This window comes from Colletotrichum destructivum, chromosome 8 (genome assembly GCF_034447905.1).
Source record: "Colletotrichum destructivum chromosome 8, complete sequence".
In the NCBI taxonomy this organism is placed as follows: Eukaryota; Fungi; Ascomycota; class Sordariomycetes; order Glomerellales; family Glomerellaceae; genus Colletotrichum; species Colletotrichum destructivum.
In genome coordinates, this window is record NC_085903.1 from 2,391,944 (window position 1) to 2,413,281 (window position 21,338).

At 57.4% G+C, this 21,338-nt stretch overlaps 6 protein-coding genes across 6 annotated transcripts; 4 read left to right on the forward strand and 2 right to left on the reverse strand.

Annotated features, from left to right (window-relative positions):
- Positions 1-1,475: 1,475 nt before the first annotated feature.
- On the forward strand, positions 1,476-4,040 carry CDEST_12590 (uncharacterized protein; the record flags this gene model as incomplete). Its single annotated transcript, XM_062928746.1, has 1 exon — positions 1,476-4,040. The coding sequence occupies one exon, from the start codon at positions 1,476-1,478 to the stop codon at positions 4,038-4,040; it is 2,565 nt and encodes an 854-aa protein (XP_062784797.1).
- A 495-nt stretch (positions 4,041-4,535) lies between these two features.
- CDEST_12591 (Putative zn(2)Cys(6) fungal-type DNA-binding domain-containing protein) lies at positions 4,536-6,992 on the reverse strand (the record flags this gene model as incomplete). The annotated part of the gene is made up of 7 exons (XM_062928747.1): positions 4,536-4,797; positions 4,899-5,094; positions 5,167-5,827; positions 5,897-6,459; positions 6,551-6,706; positions 6,856-6,870; positions 6,956-6,992. 7 exons carry the CDS (start codon positions 6,990-6,992, stop codon positions 4,536-4,538), a joined length of 1,890 nt encoding a protein of 629 aa, XP_062784798.1.
- Positions 6,993-7,889: 897 nt separating this feature from the next.
- On the forward strand, positions 7,890-9,524 carry CDEST_12592 (Putative gfo/Idh/MocA-like oxidoreductase, NAD(P)-binding domain superfamily; the record flags this gene model as incomplete). The annotated part of the gene is made up of 4 exons (XM_062928748.1): positions 7,890-8,101; positions 8,221-8,495; positions 8,624-9,004; positions 9,153-9,524. The coding sequence occupies exons 1-4, from the start codon at positions 8,053-8,055 to the stop codon at positions 9,522-9,524; spliced, it is 1,077 nt and encodes a 358-aa protein (XP_062784799.1). The 5' UTR covers positions 7,890-8,052.
- Positions 9,525-11,362: 1,838 nt separating this feature from the next.
- On the forward strand, positions 11,363-13,390 carry CDEST_12593 (Putative major facilitator, sugar transporter, major facilitator superfamily). Its single transcript, XM_062928749.1, has 2 exons — positions 11,363-12,007; positions 12,076-13,390. Exons 1-2 carry the CDS (start codon positions 11,504-11,506, stop codon positions 13,240-13,242), a joined length of 1,671 nt encoding a protein of 556 aa, XP_062784800.1. The 5' UTR covers positions 11,363-11,503; the 3' UTR covers positions 13,243-13,390.
- A 3,081-nt stretch (positions 13,391-16,471) lies between these two features.
- On the forward strand, positions 16,472-17,802 carry CDEST_12594 (uncharacterized protein; the record flags this gene model as incomplete). Its single annotated transcript, XM_062928750.1, has 2 exons — positions 16,472-17,088; positions 17,208-17,802. Exons 1-2 carry the CDS (start codon positions 16,526-16,528, stop codon positions 17,800-17,802), a joined length of 1,158 nt encoding a protein of 385 aa, XP_062784801.1. The 5' UTR covers positions 16,472-16,525.
- Positions 17,803-17,818: 16 nt separating this feature from the next.
- Positions 17,819-21,226, reverse strand: CDEST_12595 (Putative amidase). Its single transcript, XM_062928751.1, has 5 exons — positions 19,924-21,226; positions 19,404-19,815; positions 18,637-19,293; positions 18,422-18,565; positions 17,819-18,365 (listed from the first exon to the last, which is right to left on the reverse strand). The coding sequence occupies exons 1-5, from the start codon at positions 20,209-20,211 to the stop codon at positions 18,256-18,258; spliced, it is 1,611 nt and encodes a 536-aa protein (XP_062784802.1). The 5' UTR covers positions 20,212-21,226; the 3' UTR covers positions 17,819-18,255.
- Positions 21,227-21,338: the final 112 nt, after the last annotated feature.

Consider the following 21,338-nt stretch of genomic DNA (forward strand, 5'->3'; position numbering starts at 1 on the left):
CATTCTGCGAACTTTTGAAACGTAAGAAGCCAGAAATGGACCATGGCAGATTGATCGGACCAGGTGTAGCCAATGACCCCCAGCCATATTGCCAAGGGGTAATGATGGAATAAGGGTATAAGCATCCCACTAGAAAGTCTGTGAATGATGTCTTCAAGCTACAAGTGATGACTCTGATCGGCCATTGTGTCGTCCAGATCGTATGCCGGGACCTGGTGACTGCTGCCAGAGGAACAAACCGAGACCAAGCTATGGAATGCCGTCCAGGAAGTAGAAGTTTAAAGGCATGTTGTGGCCACGGTACGAAGTTTTTGGGCAACTTCAAGAGAAACGCCAGGTCGCCCTCTGAATGGTTCGAGATGCGGCGAAGTAACACCACCACAAAGGGGGTGAAGTATGTAGAGTACACTAGCCTGGGTTGAGGAACGGGCTCAGCTCAACCCCGCTTCCATCGACCAACAGCTTCCAATAGCGAGAGGAGCTTCTCAGAACCCAAAAATACTTGAACGCGTCGGCCCCCATGGATCTGTTCTTTCAGTATTGCGCGAGAGGGGGCTGCAGGGCCTCATCAGCGGCGCGGAAATAGACCGGGGGCACGTCATTCGCAGAGCGAGCTGAGCTGGACGAAGGGGGTATCGATGAGGTAGTCAACGGCGTTTATTGGACGGAGCATGCTAGCTGAGCTGCAAGATACTTGGGCGAGCTGGGAAGCGATAATCAATGGCAGCCTTCTCACAAGCACGACAGAGCCCGTCAGATCGAAAAGAGGTGTGGTGTGGTGTGGTGTGTGAGTGATATTCGCAGCGCTGGTCAGGCAATGTGCTACAGTGGTGTAACCTGTGGCATGCGTATGTAGCTCAGACTCTATCTGAACGTGCCTGATTGGAATTGCTTCACTCAGCGAGGGATAAATTTTGCCAGCAAGCTGCAGTAAGCTGCGTCAGACAGATAGCTGGGAGAAGCATCCACGGGCTGTTTGTGTAACACCGTATACGGCCTCGTGGTCAGATGTCTTAGACTTGCAGAGGAGGGGGTTGAAAATAGAGCGGGCTTGTTCAAAGGTTCAGGGAGACTTTGACTTGCTCAACAGAGTCTCCCAGAGCCTTGCTGTGCCGCAGGCTACGGCATTCTCAGCAGCAGGCTGCGCCTGTACGACGATGAATGTGCGTAAGAGGCTTGAGCCTGGCCGGGCATCGTCCCATCCTTCTTTTCTCTTCAGCACTGTTTGATGGGCTGGCGCGCTCTGCGCCTTCGATATCTCCCCCGTCTTGTGTATATAGATAGTTACACTGGTCGTCCTGGATCCCCTTTTCCTTCACGCAAGCGAGCCCTGAGATGAACCAGGATAGCTCCCGATTCTCATTACGATTTCTGCCTATCATTCTTGAGAATCCGCCGTTGATAAGTCCGAAAACACACACCACTCGATCGGGCTGTACGCTCCCGGCTTGCTGCACTTGAAAGAAACCAGAGTGATGGCCTCAACACCAGCCGACACGGGGTTCCGTCAACGACGGAAAACTCTTCCTATCGGTCCGAGTCAGACCTTCTCCATGACCTCTTTTTCATCCCAACATGTGAAGCATGTACCCCTAGGCGATCGAGGTCCAGACTACCTCAGGATACCTCCCGCTGTCTCGGGGGAGACCGACGACGAGACACTCTCTGGCCAGTCACAACATCGCCGTAGCGAATCCATCAACAAGAAAGACATCCAAGACCAAGACAACATTTCTCTCCTTCCTACAGAGCAGTCCAACCACTCCACAACAGACAACGCCACGGCCACACCCAGTACACATGACGAGAGTGGGAGGTCAGTCATTCATTGGTCTATGTACTCTAGCGGGTGGATTATCCATCTGCTGGCAGTCTCCATGACGATTGTCGTCCTTGTTATAGGGATGAAGAAAATCTATTGGTATCCCGAAGCCGGCCCCCTCATACACGGTGATTATTGCCTGGATGCCGAAACCATCAGCAACGTCCTCCAGCTTGTGGCCAAGATACACGAGCTCCTCATCGTTGCCTCGTTGTCTTCGATCGCGCTGGCCATGTTCCGTCGCCGCTTAATCAAGGACGGAGTCCGCCTGGGCTTCCTCACCGGCAGTTATCGAGTCGGCGACGTCGGCTATCTCGGCACCGCTGCGTTCTGGCGTCAAGGCCTTAGCGACCCGAAGCCGTGGGAGATACTGCTCTCTGGATTCCTTGTCTTTGCTACCATCATGTCCACCATTGTAGGACCGGCGTCTGCGGTGCTTCTTTTACCGACCTTGGATTGGTATAAATTTAAACCTGGAACAGAGTTTAACAACATTAAACTTCCTCTTTATTATGGGCGGCATCCAAACAGGGCTTGGACTGAGACCTACCAGGACAGCGATGACCTGAAAAATGCTAGATGCAACACCGTTGATGGCATCTACACTACAGGTTGTCCCGCGGGAGGGTTCAACGAGATATCTACTTGGGTACAAAACCATGGCGCTACTCAGTTGAGAAACAATCTCACCTTCTCTGCTACATCCGCCGACATTCGCCGTCATGTAGTGTTTACTCAGGCCAACTTCTCGGAGAACGGTGCCAAAACAACCCTTTCCACGACAGCACCGCAGTTCATTCTCGACAGCGTCGGTCTCTTCCAGCGGTACATCAACGACAGAAACAGAACAGTCGGCGCCGTATCTCGCGAATCGCGCCTTCGACTCAATTTCACGAGAACCACGGGATCAGAGACGGCTCAGAATCATTCATTGACAGAACTATACCAGCCATTCGTGCAGTCTAGGTGTGAGGTTCACGACTGGGACCAAATGAGTAACTCGACAGAAAACGTCACCTATCCCACCACAGTCAACCAGTTTCAATGTTTCAATCAATCAGAATGCCTGGATCAGAACGTGCATCTGGTATCTGACACAACGGTTCAATATATTAAACAATATGAGAAATCCTCAGCCGTATCCAACTACTGGACAAGCCAAGACAACTCTACCATCATATTTTTGCACGGGACCGTGCCGAATAAAACATCGGAGAATGGTGACCAGATTCAAACAGTGTACTTTTGCACCCTAACCGCGAACTGGGTGCCTTCCTCTTTCTCGACTGACCCCGGAGTAAGCGACGTCCTGAATTCCACGTTGAGTCACGGATCCAGTATGGAAAACGTATATCACAACAAATCCGTCCAAAGTGTTCTCCCTATGAGGTTTTCCAGCTCATGGTTTGAGTACGCCAATCCATGGTGGAACTCGGAGAATAATACCACTGCTCTTGCCCGTGTTGTGGACAGTTTCGCTCGACACGAAACGAAAAACGACACGATCCAAGGATACATGGCGTTTGGTGACTCTGGCAACATGTCTGCGGTAGAGGGCTTACTTGAAAGGGTTTTTGGAGGCTATCTGACCGATGCTCTCGCACGTGATTCACACGGTCGAAGAACACGAGTCGTGTTGAGTGAAAATAATTCCGAGCTGACCTTTGTCGACCTTCAAGAACAATACAGCGATCGAGGCGGCATACATAAGTATATTTCACACCCCCGTAACATAACGCTTGACAAATGGGGGGGGAATGAAACAACAATTCATAAGTCCTTCGATAAGGTGGTGGAGGACTTGAAGAAAGGCTTGGCCATCGACATTCAAGCCGAACGATACGGGTACGGCACCGGTCAACAACGCAAGACGGCGTCCTTCGCCCAGGCCATGCTGTTCATCTACCTCGGCGCTATCACAATCTACGCTGCCACTATCGTGGTTAGCAAAGCACTGGAGTACCTCGAGGGAAAGAAGCCAGGTGTTGATCAGAGTGTCATCCCGTGGGCCGACTTGCAGGATCTCTTCGTCCTCGGGCTCCGAACGCCGCCTCCCGGCGGCGATGACCTGGCATCCTCCGGCGTCGGCGTGAGTGACATCAGAATCTGGCAGAAGGTTATTGCAGCGAGGGTGGGCGATGACAACAAAGTGCAACTGGCGTTTGAAAAGACATCACTAGAGAAGTTGGACCCGAGTAACGCGGGGGAGTATTGCTGACACTGAATGTTTCTCATTGCCACCTGGGATCTTCGCTTAGACTCTTAAAAAATTTTAATTTTTTTTGCCGTATTTGCCGTTCAAGGCAACGGGCCCATTTCTTCTCCTTCTTTTCGTAGGCTCACCGAGGAAATCAACCGGTTCAGACAGAGGGGCTCTAGCGGAATGTCAGCGCATGTTTATGTTAAAGAATCACAGTTGTCATTAACCGTACCACTGCCGGTTGCCTCGAGGTGCTGGAGTGGATCTGATATCGGTGCCAGCTTTTTCTCGTTAAACGAACGACTTCTTATCACATCCTTGAAACAGCCTTGTAAAGCTCAATAAGGCAACCTGAGCTGGGCGAGACTGGAATTTCGTCCGGGATGGGTATAGTATGCCGTAAATTTGCAGGCTTCTACTCGCCCCTCGCTGGAGGGGAAACATAAATCGTAAATTACTTGGTAGATCAACTGGCACCATGCCTCGATGACGAGAATCTCTCAAGCTACACCATCAACCCGCCGCCCCGAGAGCTTGAAACCCTTTCCTCACAGGCCACGCGTGGTGGGCTTTCCACTCCCGGAGGACGCCCAGCAGGGCTTCCCGTTCCCACGGATCGTTGAAGTAGTCGCCGTACAGCACGATGCCCATGCCGGCCGTGGTCAGGTTCGGGGGTGCCCGCAGATGGTGCATGGCCAGGCCGCACAGCTCCATGATCATGGCGCGGACCTGGTGCTCGGCGTCCCGGTGCGCCCGTCTATTGGGGCCCTGCCGGCTGCGTCATGTGTGTTAGTGTTGGTCAAGCAGCATGCCCGAGAGTCGTTTCTCGTAGATGACAGGAGGATGAATGGGGAACAGGATGGTGAGTTAACTTACAGAAGACTGGGATCTTCGGCGACGAGAATCATCCTTGCCAAGATAAAATGTTGCAGGCCTGTAACCTCGACGTCGGATGCGTACCATGTCAGAGGGAAGATCTCCCCGCGAGACCGGTCTGCTGGGCGTTGCGTAATGGGTATGAACTGGCGTGAGCACTCGTGTGCTAAAGCGTCTTCTTCGCTTCTTAACCTCTCTGTGAGGGGTATCATTTTGTCAGTTTTATGCGTGACATCGACCAGGAGGGGGAGGGGGGAAGAAAACCAACCCCACTCTGTTTCCAGCCTGTCACCCATCTTCCACTTGGCGACCTCGGACATGAACCAGACGAGCCTGTTCGCAAAGGACACCTCGCGCCCTTGGTCCGGCCGGGCGGTGATCTGCGGCGACCGCCCCAGCGTCAGCGCGAAGTAGATCTCCTGCCTCACGGCGACCCAGTAGACGGCGCTCAGCAGGCCGGACCACCGCGATGGGGGCGCCGCGCGCAGGATGGCCTTTGTGATGTCGAGGAAGTTGACACTGCCGCCGCCCCCGCCGCCGCAGCTACCCCCGGCATCCCAGTCCGAAGATCCCCCCATGCTCGGCGCTTCTTCGGGGTCCATCTCCTCGAATTGGCGGAGGATGAGGGCGGCGGCGGCGAGGTTCTCACGGTACGCTTCGTCCCGGGTGCGGGAGACCTCGCGGAGGGCGGGGATACACCGGAGCATATACTCGAAGGCGCTCTGCGGCGTGAGGTCCGGCAGGGGCTGGTTCTGGTAGACGACGACGCCGCCGCCGCCGCCGCCGGGGCCGGGATCCGGTCGGTATTTGGGATGCCGGCAGAGGTGGCGGGCCGCGACGGCGAAGACGGCGTCTCGCAGGGGCTGGCAGTGGCGGGCGCGCCGGGAAACGACCAGTTGGAAGTGCCTCTCGTCGTCGCAGAGGTCGAACTGCGCACACGGTTAACAATGGACTCGGAGCGTTTTACCCGTTTCCGTCTGGGGAGGGGGGCGCGTAACCCATGGGGAGAACTCCTCTACGAAGTAGCGCAGGAGGCAGGCTTCCTGGATGCCTTCGGTGGGCTGAGTGGTCTGGATGCTCGCGAGGTCGTCTTGGTGCTGGGTTGTGGTGTGATAGCTGGCCGCCGACGGAGAGAAGTGCTGCTGCTGCTGTTGTTCTCCCACGTGGCCTACCGCTTGAGGGCTATGGATTGGAATATCGTCTTCCCTCAGAGAGGTTATCCCGGCGGTTGGTAACGCTGTGCTGGACCAGGGAGAGACGACGGAGGCGCCTGAAGCTGCTGGCGAAGCCGGGAAGAACTGTTCTCCTTCTTGAGGCGCCGGTTCGGTCCTTCGTCGTTTGGCGGCGGGCGTCGGCAGCGGAAGGACGCCGTCGAGGCCCGCTTCATGACCAGCGGCATCGGGTACCTCGGACGGGTTGCGTACCGTCTCGTGCCAGGCGTTGGTCGCAGCGACTCGAGTATCGGGCAGGGATGAGGCGTTGCTGGCTGGTGAGTCATCGTTGGTGTCTCTAATTAGAGTCGTCGTCGCCGTGGGGTTTGCTGCTCGACTATCGAAGCGGACTACGGGACCACGTCAGCTCGAGGCATCTGGTGGAGTTACCCCGTCGCCTCTAAAGGGTGCCTCCGATGAACGTATTCTTGTAATACTCACAAGCTCGAGGCCTGCTATTCACCCAACGTTGTCCCCGAGAGAAGGTGCCGTCATAGTTAGCGGTCGAGCCCTGGCGAAACGACGGTCTCTTCTCGGGGCGATGACATTCAACACCGCGCTTCTCGCATCTGCCGCAGCTGGGCAGCTGGTCGTCGCCTGTATAGGTGAGCGGTTTGTTAAGACCCAGCGGGCTCTGGACGAGTTGTCGAGGTCCATGGCGTGAAGTATCACTAACGAACCCACAGCCCGAGGGGGGGCGGGGTGGGTAGGGGGTGGTAAAGCCTGAACAAGGCAACTCGACTCACACTTCTCATGTCTCTCTGTCGATTCCGGGGTAAGTTGTAAGTTGACGTCAGACCGGCGGGACCCTGTCAGAAGCCGCGAAAACGAATGGATGCCACATACCTCTGCATCGTGCGCATGGCTTCGTGGCGCTTGGCATCTCCTGCTGTGGGGTACGCGGTGCTGCCAAACGCAGGATGACCACGGGCTTGCTGCTTGTTAGGAGGTCAAGGTTGAGGCCGAGCGCGTGCTGCCGTGGCCGATGGGAGGGAGAAGTTGGGGATGTCGACTCCCGCTTGAAGTCGGAAAGGGAAAGTCTCGCCTATGAAGAGTCTCCTGGCCGGTGGTCCGTGGTTGTGATGGCGGAGGTGGATGCTTGATGGCGGGGGAAGTGTCGACTAGGTTGATGATGATGATGGGGCTGAGAAGCAAAGAAGCGGAGACCAACGTCTCGTATCGGCGACACTTACTGAAAGAAGCAACTTGGAGGAGGGGAGTGACAAGGGGCTGGGCTCTCTACGATGTAAATGAGATGAGGTTGTGGAGAAGAGGTTCCTCTTCCTTCGCCGATGCATCCGTCCGGTTCAGTGATACGGGGCCGATGCCAGGAACACACTGTCTGAAGTCATTGGTTCCCAAAGAAGATAGCCAGACAACCAGTTCGTGACAAGCAAGGTGGAATTCTTCGCGACAACTTAGGACCAACCGGTCTTATGTGTCTAGTCTACCCCGCATCCCAGGCCCATCCTCCGTCCCTCTCCCCCGCATAAACACCGCTGACTCCGATGGGGGCGATCTTGGATCCGCGGGAGAGAGTGATGAATTACTTGTTCTGGAAAGAGGCACCGAAGGAGGTCAAGAGGTTCTCAGTGGAGTGGTTGCAAGACTCTTGCGGGACTCCAGATCAGCCACCATTGGGGAGGACAAGATGTCGTTCGATGGCTTGAGACGAGTCGTCCAGACCGTCTACTTCTGTTTTGCTGAGACTTGTTCCAAGATGTCCCATGATGGAAATCCTCGCCGATTATAAAAGAGACCGTATATCACCTTGAGCTCCCCCCCGAAGCTGGACTTTTGTAGTTCTGTAGCATAGATCTTTGTCTTTCAAGCATACCTCAACGGATTAGAGCATTTCGGAACTCCATTGATTCTTAAAGACAGCAGAATCTCTCGTTATAGACCATCTAGTCACCTCAGAAACAGAGACGTTCGAACAAAAAATGTCGGGAGAAAAGCTCAACGTTGCCGTCGCCGGCCTCGGCCGCATGGGTATGTCCCGACCCCTGTTCGCCTGAGGGAGGGGGGAGCTCTCGATAGCTTCCCCAGGACTGGACCTCCCGTTGGCCCCAAAGAAACCTCTTTTTTACTAACATGGAGACCGCCAACAGGACTGCGTCACGCCAGACACTTTGCGACGCTGACACCAAAGGCCAACCTCATCGCCGTCAGCTCACCGGTGCAGGCCGAGCTCGATGCCGCTGTCGCCGAGTTCGGGCCCCTGAAGACATATCTCGACTACGACGAGATGCTGCGCCAGGAACCGACGCTGCAGGCCGTCATCGTCGCGAGCGCCACCACGGTGCACGCCGAGCAGGCTATCAAGGCCATCGAGAGAGGCCTCCACGTTCTCTGCGAGAAGCCCCTTAGCACGAGCGTCGACATTGTATGCTCAACCTCTGCCCCCCCCCCCCCCCCCCCCCCCCCCCCCTTTCCTATCTTTTACATCTGCTTCCTTGAACGATGATTGATGCCTCATCTGTGCCACATACTGACTGAGAGGGAAAACAACAGTCACAATCCGTCGTTACAGCCTACGAAAAGTCCCTGATCAAGAACCCGAGCCAGAAGGTCATCTGCGGCTTCTCCCGCCGCTTCGACGCCTCGTACCGCGACGCGCACCAGAGGGTCGCGCGCGGCGACATCGGCGCGCCGTCCGTCTTCCGCTCGCAGACGTGCGACAAGCTCGACCCGTCGGGCTTCTTCGTCGACTACGCCGAGTTCAGCGGCGGCATCTTCGTCGACTGCTCCATTCACGACATCGACCTGGCCCTGTGGTTCTTTGGCGAGGACAGCGTCGTCAAGAGCGTCGCGGCCGTCGGCATCACGGCGGTGCAGGAGGGCCTGCGGAAGCACAACGACAGGGATAACGCCGTTGCCGTTGTTGAGTTTTACGTGAGTCCTCTCCCTCCGCCCCCTTCCCCCTCCCCTCCCCTCCCCTCCCCAAAATTCACTTATTACCGATGATACTGTCGATGATGATACGGTTACAAAGATGGGGGCGAGCTTACCGGCGGGACGCACGTTAACACACACATCACAGGGCGGCAAGATCGCGCAGCTCTTCTGCTCCCGCATGATGGCTGCCGGCCAGGAAGACACGACCGAGATCTTTGGCACGCGCGGCAAGGTCGCCGTCAACACGCAGCCGCAGCTGAACCTCGTCAACCTGTACGAGCCGACAGGCATCCGGCGCGAGATCCCGCCGGACTACTACGGCCGCTTCCGCGAGGCCTTCATCGCCGAGGCCAACGAGTTCACGGCGTGCTGCCTCAACGACACGGAGCCGCCGATGAAGCTGACGGGCGCCGTGAGCGCCGTCAAGATCGGCTGCGCGCTGCAGGAGAGCCTGATCACGGGGAAGAAGATTGAGTTCGACGAGAGGGGGGAGCGCATCGAGAGCGCCAGGCTGTGAGTGGGATATAGATTTATAGGTCATACTATATAGACACTCCTTGATGAGTTGATGACGTTTTGCTAGCTGATGGTACTACATGATTCGTGAACTTTGATTGAGCCTGGGAACAGCGTGTTGTCTCGTCGTTGTAATCTCGCTCTGTCCTATTGTCGGCCGAGTTTTGTGATCACGCGCTCCTCAACGGTTGACGACTCGGGTTCCGTTGGTTTCTCCAAGCAAACAACTGTGCTCCCTGGTCCAATAATGACGTAGTCAAGAAGATACTCCCCCTGTTAAATGGGCGAATAGATAGGATCACGAGGTTTAGCAGGCAGGGCTCAATGACCCATCGCCGACGCCCTGGTCGACACTGCGCCGGTCCCGCCAGTGGATTGATCGAGTGATGGTAAGCGTAGAAAATCGAGCATCATCACATCACTCCCCGTCGTTGTTGGGTTTGAACCCCCCCCCCCCATACACACACGCATACATCAGTTGCCCAATTGGGGGATTAATGCCTGTTTGGGACGGAGCGGGATCAGAGGAGGGATTGTCCTTGGCTGTACGCGCCGCCTCAAGTACGTTCCTGTCGGGGTAGAGCGTTGGCTGTATGGCCACCGAGGCGTTCCGCGGGAACTGAAAGGGCAACTTATTCCTAGCAAAACTTGGGTTTGGCTGATCTTGTCGGAGATTGACCAGATGGCCGGTTGAGCCTCTTCCTCCGAACAGGGTGTTGGTTGCTCAACTTGGATTATGCAAAACCATCTCCCCCATTCTTTTAGGCCCAGACAGAAGACAGACATTTTCTATATGGACATCATTCGAAACTTCTGATGAAGTAGTAGATCATGGCCATTTGCTCGCTCTCAACAGAAACGAGGAATGAATCCCGGGGGGGGTGTTGACCATGAAGCCCCCCAGAAACCTTTGGCCTTAGTGGGACTTCATCCCCGAAACAACCCCGGCCCCGGCAAACGCTCCGTAGTCGACGATAATTGCGATGGGGTTCATGTCGTCATAGCATCATGGGGTATGAACAAAGATGACAACCGAGACTCAATCCGGGGGGTTCTTTCAGGTTTGACCTCTGTACATCAACTCCCTTCAACCACGACATTGTTACCCTTGACCAGCAACGAGTGAGAGTCCCTCCGTGGGGCCGTTACATCGCTCATCCCAACTCAGTGCTTGTCCAACAGTGTGCTCTGCTCTGGCTCGTCTCGGAAACTCTGAAGGACGCTATACTAAAAACGGATCACAACGTCGCAGAGTTGCCAGCGTCAAAGCCTCATCGCCGACGAATTCCTGAAGAGGAAAATTTGCCCCAAGTGTACCCCCCCACCCCTTGGTCAACCTCCTCCTCCTCCTCCTCCTCCTCCTCCCTCATGTCCTGCTGCTTGGCTCTCTGTCCAGTCTTTGCCCACTCCGCCCAGGCTGCCTATCTGGCGAGTAGCCCACTTCTCTCTCACTCTTCGCCGAAAGGCTCCAAGGCTCACTTGGTTTGGGTCCACTGCATCTCTTCCCCGTGGGGGAGATGCAACCTCAAGGCTATGTGTCTCCACCCGAATTGCTGGGGAGGTTCGAACCGTCCATGAGTGGCCGAGCAATGACACCAAACCGACGACGAACCTCGACGCCCTCACTCGCTCACTCACTCATTCCCCCCCCCCCCTCCTGGTCCGTTTGCAGATGGGTCTTGAAGAAACCCGGATCTTATCCTGTCCTGTCCTGCCCATGAGCCCTTGCCTGACTACCCAACCAGTCGAAACCCTCGTCTTCAACCACCATCCCCAGACTCCTATTAGTATATAACACCTTCTCCGCCTCGCTCCAACATCCCATCTTTATCAGATTCGAAACACTCACCTCCCCGACTCCCACGCTCCGCAGTAGCGATACCCTATACTATACTCCTCACTACCCTGCATCGCATCTCCATGCTCACGGAATAGCAACACACACACACACAAACGGCATCCAAAGAACACAAGAACACCATGGCCGGCCCAGACTCCCTGAAAAAGGTGCCGAGCGCCGGCGAAAACGCCCGGGGCGAGCACGTCGAGGACTTTGTCGACGACGTCGAGATCAGCCTTACGCCGGCCGAGGACGTGTCCTACGGCCGCACCGGCTTCCGCGGCCTCGCCGACTCGCCGTACGTCGGCGGCGCCGCCCTGCTGGCCTCGCTCGGCGGCTTCTCCTTCGGCTACGACCAGGGTGTCATCTCCATCATCAACGTCATGGACCAATTCCACGCCGTCTTCCCGCAGGCCGCCACCCCCTTCGGCAAGGGCTTCATGACCGGCATGCTCGAGTTCGGCGCCTTCCTCGGCTGCCTGTTCATGCCGACGCTCGCCGACAGGATCTCGCGCAAGAGGGCGCTGGCCGTCGTCGTCGTCATCTTCAACGTCGGCGCCATCATGCAGACGGCCGCCCGCTCGTACGGGGTCCTGGTCGCCGGTCGGACCATTGGAGGCATCGGCGTCGGCACGCTGGCCATGGTAAGTCGGATCTGATCTATTCATTTCAGAGGGTTGGGCTTCCCATATACTCACTACAATCATGACAGGGCTCGCCCATCTACATCTCGGAAATCGCCCCGCCCAACCTGCGAGGCACGCTGCTCGTCCTCGAGTCCATCTCCATCGTCCTCGGCGTCGTCATCTCCTTCTTCATCACCTACGGCACCCGCCACATGGCCGGCGAGGCCTCGTTCCGCCTGCCCCTCGGCCTGCAGATGGTCTGCTCGACCCTGCTCGGCATCGGCATCTTCTTCTACCCCTACTCCCCGCGCTGGCTCGCCCTCGTCAACCGGCCCCAGGAGGCCCTCCAGTCCCTCGTCCGCCTCCGCCGCCTGCCCGCCGACGACCACCGCGTCCAGGCCGAGCACAGGGGCATCGTCACCGAGGTCGAGGTCATGAAGATCATGCAGGAGAAGCACCACCCGGGCAAGAAGGGCCTGATGCTCGAGGTCGCCGGGTGGCTCGACCTGTTCTCCCCGAAGCTCTGGCGCAGGACCGCCGTCGCCGTTGGCATCGCCTTCTTCCAGCAGTTCAGCGGCATCAACGCCTTCATCTACTACGCCCCGACCCTCTTCGAGTCCCTCGGCCAGACCTCCGAGATGGCCCTCGTCATGTCCGGCGTCTTCAACGTCCTGCAGCTGGTCGCCGTCTGCGCGTGCTTCTTCATCATCGACAAGATCGGCCGCCGGCCCCTCGCCATCCTCGGCGGCATCGGCGGCGGCACCGCCTGGGCCATCATGGCCATCCTCACGGGCGTCTACTCCAAGAACTGGGCCGGAAACCCGGCCGCCGGCTGGGCCGCCGTCGCCATGGCCTTCATCTTCGTCCTCCTTTACGGCATCTCCTACTCGCCCCTCGGCTGGGCCCTGCCGGCCGAGGTCTACCCCAACTCGCACCGGTCCAAGGGCGTGGCGGCCGGCACGGCGACCGTGTGGCTCTGCAACTTCATCGTCGGCGTCGCCACGCCGCCCATGCTCGACAAGCTCGGCTTCGGCACGTACGTCTTCTTCGGCGCCTGGTGCTTCGTCGCCTCCGTCTGGGCCTTCTTCCTCGTCCCGGAGACCAAGGGCAAGACGCTCGAGCAGATGGACGAGGTGTTCAAGGACACGACGGCGCAGGAGGAGAAGGAGATCATTAAGCAGCAGATCCTCGCGCGGCGCGGGCTGCAGCCGCAGGGCAACGCTGGTGGGGAGGGCGCCAAGTACTCGGTCTGATGGAAAGGTGGTTGGAGCATTGATTTTTTTGCGGGGAGTTCTCGGGGCCATGATGGGAGGCGTTTGCTTTGAATTGCGTTGTACAGATATACACCCGATTGCGGGCTACGGGATATGATTATCAAGATACCACTTTGAGGATATGACTGCTTCACAAGTTCTGATAACCCAAGGTGAACCACTGAGAGAGACTTTGGCTCCGTCACAGCCATTCAGAGAAGGCCAAACTAAGCGTATCATCGCCCTCATGGCTTGTGGGCAGTTACAAAACGACATTGCAAGCAGGTTTACTATGCCTAAGCTCCAGTGGCCGAATCACCATGGATGATCTGCATGCTAAAGGACAAGAAGACCAATTTAGACCAAGCCAATATTACTAATACTGGGAGCTTTTCGTACGGCTGCAGCAACTCGGAGGAATAACGGAAAGAAAAACTGCCAATTGTCGAATGAGACAGCGTAAAAACTCAGTAGACAGCATGTTGCTAGAAACCCAGGTCCCAAGAGTCGCCCCTCTATTGCCCTCAGGGCTCCCGCCCTGTGAACACCGCTTACATAGAGGCAATCTTCATTGGTCCCTCATGAAACGGTCCCTCTACCAGCGTTGTGCCGTGGTAGCCGTGGTTTGGGAAAATTGCCTCTTTTGGTAGGCATCGGCGGGCGAGGGGACACACGGACGGTCGCTGGCCCAGCTCTCCAACTTAGTCAGTCCCTGTCCTTTCCCCTCCTCTTCAGCCCTCATGTAACCCTAGACGCGCGGGGGAGTGCAAGTGCCGAGAGATGGCGCGAAGGACGATCTACATATGCCTCGTTTCGGGCTGCTGTCTCTGGTCCCCCGTTTCTCCAGATAACCCTTAGTTTCGTCTGCCTTCAGATGGCGTGGGGAACGCTTGACGTTCTCGTGGAGTTGTGTATTTCCGAAGGAATTTCCCCTTTTGTCAGAAAGGCTCTGTTGCAGATTCCAGTGTCTTTCTCACGTCTTTCTGACTCGTCAGCAGCAGTCTGAAAAGGGCAAAAACAGCGCAAGGGTGATTTTCTTATAGCGCATCTCTATGAGAACTAACTTGCGTCGAGGCGAAACAGCTGCTTTTATATTGTCTCTCAAGGAGGCCACCGCTATCAAGGATAGGTAAGGTGGCAACTTCTGCATCTATCAAACTGTTTGGGAGGGCATCTTAGCACCATGAAGCAAGGATGAGGAAACCCGACAAACTTGTGTACATCAACAAGAACACTCGTCCAAGTAAACAGTAAAACAATAGTAAATCAAACCTGTCAATGGTCGTCCTCGGTCTGGACCGCATGTTCAGACCCCCAGAAGAGCAATCACGTGAGACGCTGGGTATGTCACCAAGTGACATCAATATCTCCTGTTGCCATAGTCAACCTCATCTACTAGTTTACAACTCTCGCAGGCTTTTGAGTAGTTGTATACAACAGCATGACTTACGGGCTGAAAGGTGCCCGGGCATTTGAGAAATAGAACGAGTCGAACGTCACGGGTTCTGACTTTTGGTAAGATATGCTCTCCCACAAACAATTTGTGCATTAGCCAGACACTGAGGGTACGAAGCATCTTTTGCTGAGGGCCAACGACTTCGATCGTAGGCTGAGGCGTCGTGAGACAAGTCCGATACGTGTTCCTGGAGGGCCAACTATGGACACACACACACATAGAGAGAGAGAGAGAGAGAGGTAGAATTCACACTTGTTGGGCTGCTTTCTGCTGAGCCTTTGGCTGAGTGAATGCCGCAATGTGCCGCCATATGGCCCAGTGAGCCTAAACAGAGACATCCATGGACCATTGTAAGCCCCGTGGGATGAAATTGTCAACTACCTACAGGTTCAATGAACAGACGCCACATCAAAGATCTACCGCCTCTGTCCTTGTTAGCCCTGTGATCCTTTCGACCAGAATATGATTTGAAAAAGCTCAAACGCCCTTTTGAGTTGCCGTTTAGTCTCGGATTCGGCCCTCATGAAGTAAACCGCCGAACTGAGATGGCTACTTGCGTTATGTCCACACATCACGCACCACATGTCAGTGACTATGTACTGACTTGGGAGGATCATCTCCCCCATGTTTTACCTAGCCAGCCGCAGCGTCTAGCGGTTCACGAGGATCGACAGGTCCTGGGGTTGAGTTTACACAACCGTCCAATCCTAGAAAAGTAATTGTAGGTCGACTTTAAAGACTACCCGAGTTATGCAGGAGCCGTATCATTGGATAAGTCAACCCAATAGCCGACACCCAGCCATCGACTTGAGGCACTGAAGGGTGTCAACTATATATACCGCAACTCCAATGACGCTGTGCAAGATAGGTCGACACGTGGTAGTGTTCATCCAGCGATCATCCTGTGTAACCAGAGCCTCGGTTCCTGGATGAAGCCCCTGTCCCCGGCCCGAACCTAGCCGTGCTGTCATCGCATCTACCCAAGAATTTACGAGCAAGGCACGGCACAGTTACGTCGTGGGCGGATCCGAAGAGGAGCCACCACACACACCCCATCCAATCTTTGACCGAACCGACGCCCGCTCTTCCAGAGCAATGATGGTGACATACGGCACATAGCTCACGACCCTTGGCAGCTCGACCTCAGCACGTGAACTCTCGAGGTTTTTTGCTTGACCCCGGCGGCGGCATCCAGGCTCTTGACTCGACCCTCATTGGCGCGCGTCCCTAAGCTCCGGCGATCATGGGCAAACCTGGAGGGGAACAACCCCACACGGAACCCCAGATCTCGACGGCATATTGAGCCAAACGCGGGGAATGTAACATTGTCCTCGGCGGCCATTCGACCGATGTGACGGGGGGTCATTTTGATGAGGTCACATCGCAAAACATGCGCTGCCGCTGCCCTGGCGCGGAGAGGGAAGAAAAACAGACCACACGCGCCAATGATCACGGCGTCGGACCTGCATGCCGCCGCCGGCTAATCCCAACCGGGGATGGCACTCTATTCTTTCTTGGTTTCTGGCCGCCATTCGGTTAATACGAGTCACGGACGCAAGGAAGGCCGTGGTAAGCGAGCGAGCGAGCACTCAAGAGTTGTCGACGATGTCTTGACTGACGTTGTCTCGGCGGGAATATCGTAGACTAGGCCCCCTCCCCCCCTCCCTCCCTCTCGAAGCTTGATGGCGACATATATAAGCCACCCCGCCGTTTGAACGGCACTTGTGTCTGGTCCGACTCCCAAGGCATTTGACTTTCCCGACGTAGGCTCTTCTCTCTGCTCTACCAAGCCTCTCTCGGTCAACCAGCCCCCCGGACGAGATCACAATGAAGTTCCTTGGTGCCGCCGTTGCCGGCATCGCCAGCCTGCTGTCCCTGCAGGCCGCGGCTAGTCCCGTGCCGACGCCGGTCGAGGCCCGGCAGGCCACCGGGACCATCTCCAACAACGTCATCTTCTCGCCGCCCTCCAATGCTGGCTGGGTCGACCCCCGCGTCCTGTACGCCCGCACCATCCAGCTTGAGTCGGGCGACCTGCTCGCCACCTGGGAGAACTACTCGCCCGAGCCGCCCATCGTGTACTTCCCCATCTGGCGCTCCCAGGACGGCGGCGCGACCTGGTCCGAGATCGGCCGCGTCCAGGACACCGTCAACGGCTGGGGCCTCCGCTACCAGCCCACCCTCTACGAGCTGCCCGCGGCCTTTGGCGGGTACCCGGCCGGCACCATCCTGCTCGCCGGCAACAGCATCCCCACCGACCTGAGCCTGACCAAGATCGACGTCTACGCCAGCACCGACGCCGGTGTCACCTGGGAGTTCGTCAGCAGCGTCGCCAGCGGAGGCGAGGCCCGTCCCAACAACGGCCTGACTCCGGTCTGGGAGCCTTTCTTCCTGTACGTCCGAACGAACTGACTGCATCTTCTTGACACTCCCCCCCCCCCCCCCCCCCCCCTCCCCTACTCCATTATGTGTTACATCGTCAACTAACCACTGGCTCCGTTTTCTGGCACAGCCTCCACAACGAAAAGCTCATCATCTACTACGCCGACCAGCGCGACCCCAAGTACGGCCAGAAGCTGTCCCACGAGACCACGACGGACCTCAAGAGCTGGAGCGGCGTCGTCAACGACGTCGTCGACGACAGCAACTACGAGGCCCGCCCCGGCATGCCCGTCATCGTCCAGCTGCCGAACAAGGACTTCCTCTACGCCTACGAGGTCTGCGGCACCGCCGGCTGCCGCGTGCACTACCGCCTCACCGCCGACCCGGAGAACGTCCTCGCGGCGCCCGGCATCCCGCTCGTCTCGGACCGGGGCACGCGGCCCGTCAGCTCGCCCTACGTCGTCTGGACGCCTGTCGGCGGCGTCAACGGCACCATCGTCCTCAGCGGCGGCAGCCAGTCCAACATCTTTGTCAACCGCGCCCTCGGCGCCCCGGGCGCGTGGGTCGAGTACGCCGTGCCGCAGCCCAACGCCTACTCGCGCTCCCTGGAGATCCTCGACGACGGCAGCAAGCTGGCCATCATCGGCGGCGGGAGGCTGCCCCCGAGCAGCACCAACCAGGTCAGCATCAGCGTCGTTGACCTCAACGCCCTGCTTGGGCTGTAGATAAATATCGATAATACGTAGTTTGATAATGTCTATATAGTAGTGTTTTTCTGAGTTGATGACGTTTTGAGGTGTTCGTTCAGGGCCCCCCTCCCATCGGTTCCCTCTGGCAGAGATGTAATCCTTTCCCTGCTGTATGCCCTCGAGTGAACAACGTGAGAAATGGGATGGTATTGATAGATTTGGGTAACCGACTCGGTAAGGCCGGTTCCTTTGCGTGTTTTCAACAAACCCAGGCATGCCGACGAGAGTTCTCTTACCGGCTGGGAAAGGTGAAGGTACTTCATTCTCGACATTGAGCATAATACACCCTCTCCCAAGATACAATGGCGAGCGTTCCACATGGCCATCTGTTTGATCATTAGTTTGTACGTGTTGCACGCTCTCATGTTACATTAAAAATGCCCAACGCTTATGCTAAGAACAAAAAAGAAAGAAACAAATTCCAGCAATTCAAAGAACCTCTAGAACACGCCCGACCATGGCGATGGCCTTCTCTTCTTCCAGCCGACGGGCAACGAGTTGCAGGCTGATGGGCATCCCGTGCACGGCGGATGGATCGTCTGCGTTACCTGGTCAGTCGACTCGCGTCTTTCAAAGCGCGGACAGAGAGTCTTACATTGGGCGTTGACGGCCTCGCAGTCCGGCCCCAGCGGCGTCCCGTGGGAGTCGAGGAGCATGTCCAGGCTCTCGTCCGCCGAGAGGCCCGTGGGGAATGACACGCAAGAGTAGTCCAGCACGTTGTACACGCCGGTGTACCCAACTAGAATCACCCGAGATCAGCCATCACGTACATTCCGCGAGGCGTGGGTCGTGAGCAAACAGGAAACCTACCATGCTTGTACTCCCCGTTCCTGACGCTGGCGAACGGCGTGGTCGGGCAGAGGATCGCGTCGATGCCGGCCTCGTTCCACCGGTCGAGGTACCGCTTCTGGTACGCCGTCCGCTCGATGTGCAGCTGCCACATTTCGTAGGTGCCCAGTTCCCGGGCCGTCTCGTACGCCTTCATCTCGGGCCGGAACGGCTCGCCCGTCCTCTCGAGCTCCTTCCGGATGGAGACGCCGCCGTCGGCGACGAACATGCGGCCCAGCAGGCTCAGGCCCTGCGCCTGGTCGCGCGGGTCCCAGTCGACGACGGTGTGGCCGGCGGCCCTGAGCCTCTCGACGGTGAGCGCGAACGCGCGGGCAACGGGAGGCGTCGGGCGGACCATGCCGTCGTGCCACATGACGGCGATGGTGAGGCGGTCGGGGAGGGAGATGTCGCGCCACGGGATCGGGACGCAGCGGGGGTCGTGGAGCCAGGTCTGGCGGCCGACGACGGCCCTGCTGTAAAGTTCCAGGTCGGTCAGGGTGCGCGTCATGGGCCCGTTGACAGACTGCACGGCTTCTTGGCCGGACATGCCGGAGCGGCAGCCGAGGGTCGGGAAGCGGCCGAAGGAAGGGCGGAGGGTGAAGATGCCGGTGCAAGCGGCGGGGATGCGGAGAGAGCCACCTAATAGGGAGAGAAAGGAGGGTTCACCGGATGAGCAAACAGACCTTCTTACGTTTGCGGACGACGGAATAAGGGATGGGAAAGGGAGGGAATGAAGAAAAAAGACTTACCGATATCAGTCCCGATGCCGAGAGGGCTCCCCTTCATGGCGATGAGCGCGGACTCCCCGCCGGAGCTCCCGCCGCTCGTGAGGTTCCTGTTCCGCGGGTTGACGGTGCGGCCGAAGACGTTGTTGACGGACTCGGCGATCATCATGGCGGTGGGCACGTTGGTCTTGACGTAGAAGACGGCGCCGGCGTCCTCGAGCAGGGCGGCGAGGGCGGCATCGCTGTCGGACGGGTCGCCGATGTGCGAGGTGAAGCCCACGGTGGCGTCAAGGCCCTTGAGGTGGAAGTTGTCCTTGAGGGAGATGGGCAGGCCGTGGAAGGGGCCGACGGGCCGTCCGGTGCGCGCGAAGTGTTCGTCCCTGGCCCTGGCCGTGGCGAGGGCGCGGTCGAAGCATGTTTCCGAGAGGCAGTTTGTCTGCGGCCGAAGTCAGGATGGTCTCTTCTTCCGCATAAGAATGAGGGGCCGGGGGGGGTGGGGGGGGGGGGGGGGGGGGGGGTTGAAAGATCTACTCTCCCGACTTACGAGTTGATGAGCGGCGACGGCGCGCTTACAAAAGGCCGTCGTGACGTCCACCGACTTGAGCTCCCCCGAGGCGAGTTTCGCGATGAGTTCGGCGGCGGTGCTGTCGGTGATGGCGAGCTCCTCCGCGGTGAACCAGCCAGACGTCTCGGGCCAGGTGGTGACGTCGTCCTGGGAGTCCGGGGGCAGCAGGGTCTTGGGCACGCGCCATTCCGGGGGGATGGAGGCGGCGAGGGACTCGCGCTTCTTGGCGGCGGCCAGCTCCCAGGGTTCGGTCTTGAGGCTTCCCATGATGTGAACGAGTGTCTTGTCTGTCTCTGTCGTCTGTTGTCAAGATGGGTCAAGACTCGAGAGAAAGAGATAAGATAAGGGTCAGAGAGAGCGAATGGCCTCGAAGCGACTAGACCGGCTCGATGCGTGTTAAATACACTGACTGCTGCGGTTGATGGGGGGTTGTCGGAGGATCATGGCGCAAGAGGTGGGTGATGAACTGCACCGGTCATCGGTGGTAATAGCGGGATCCGGGCATGCATGACCCCAACGCCCAAGATCTATCTACATGGAGTATGGTGAGGGTGAGGGAGAGGGGGGGAGACGGAGAAGCGTGACAGTGTCAAAGTAACCCCGCGGGAACTGTGGGTGGGGTTCATGGCTCAGCCCATGGAAGGACGGTTGTATCAATAAGGTGTTTGGAGAGTGTCCGTGTTGAGAGATAAGATGGAAGATGCCGCCGGGAAACGCCAAACCCCCTGGACGATGATGGTGCGGAGAACATTCCATCCATGTCTCTATCTCGATAAGCAGGAGCTCAACACCACGAGCAATGCGGAGTTGTCCACCTTGATGAGGCCGGAGTCTTGTCCGAGTCTCTGGATAAGGATATCCCCCCCCCTCCCCCTCATCGACTTGGCGGGTGTATCCAGGTTGTAATAGACCACAGGAGGAGTCAGAACAAGCCATGAATGCCTCGGACGCCGCTAGTCGCCTCCGCGTGCCAACCAACTCCAACCCGTCCCAGACACTATCCGCAGACGGATCCCGTCTAGGCGCGAGGCCTTGGGGGGAGGGGAGGGGAGGGGAGGGGAGGGAGAGGACCATTGGTAAGAGTTGCCGCGTTGTTGGTGGGAGAGACAATCAAGTGACGCACACGGCGGGACGGCATCATCAAAAGCCAACAAGGGTTAAGCTTCGCTGTTCCGTTGGAACACGAGGCAAACAAGGCCCTGCGACGTCAGGATCGCCGGGTGTCTTTTTCCCCCTCGATACTGAGGCGGGAGGGGCGGCGGTGGTGATAGGTAGCATACAATTTGTGTGTGTGTTTATATTTCAACGCCGGCCGACGAGATGATGGGAACTTTTCCCTCTTTAATTTCTTGTTAGGCTCTCGCAAAGTGGGACGACGCGGTGAGCTGTTTTTC

Bases quoted from the DNA above. Each gene is read 5' to 3' on its own strand.
- CDEST_12595 (XM_062928751.1), bottom strand. From the start codon at position 20,211: ATGGGAAGCCTCAAGACCGAACCCTGGGAGCTGGCCGCCGCCAAGAAG. The intron at 18,566-18,636 runs GTAGGTTTCCTG...GGGTGATTCTAG, and splicing joins GAACGGGGAGTACAAGCATG to TTGGGTACACCGGCGTGTAC. The intron at 18,366-18,421 runs GTAAGACTCTCT...CAGGTAACGCAG, and splicing joins CGAGGCCGTCAACGCCCAAT to ACGATCCATCCGCCGTGCAC.
- CDEST_12593 (XM_062928749.1), top strand. From the start codon at position 11,504: ATGGCCGGCCCAGACTCCCTGAAAAAGGTGCCGAGCGCCGGCGAAAAC. The intron at 12,008-12,075 runs GTAAGTCGGATC...CAATCATGACAG, and splicing joins GCGTCGGCACGCTGGCCATG to GGCTCGCCCATCTACATCTC.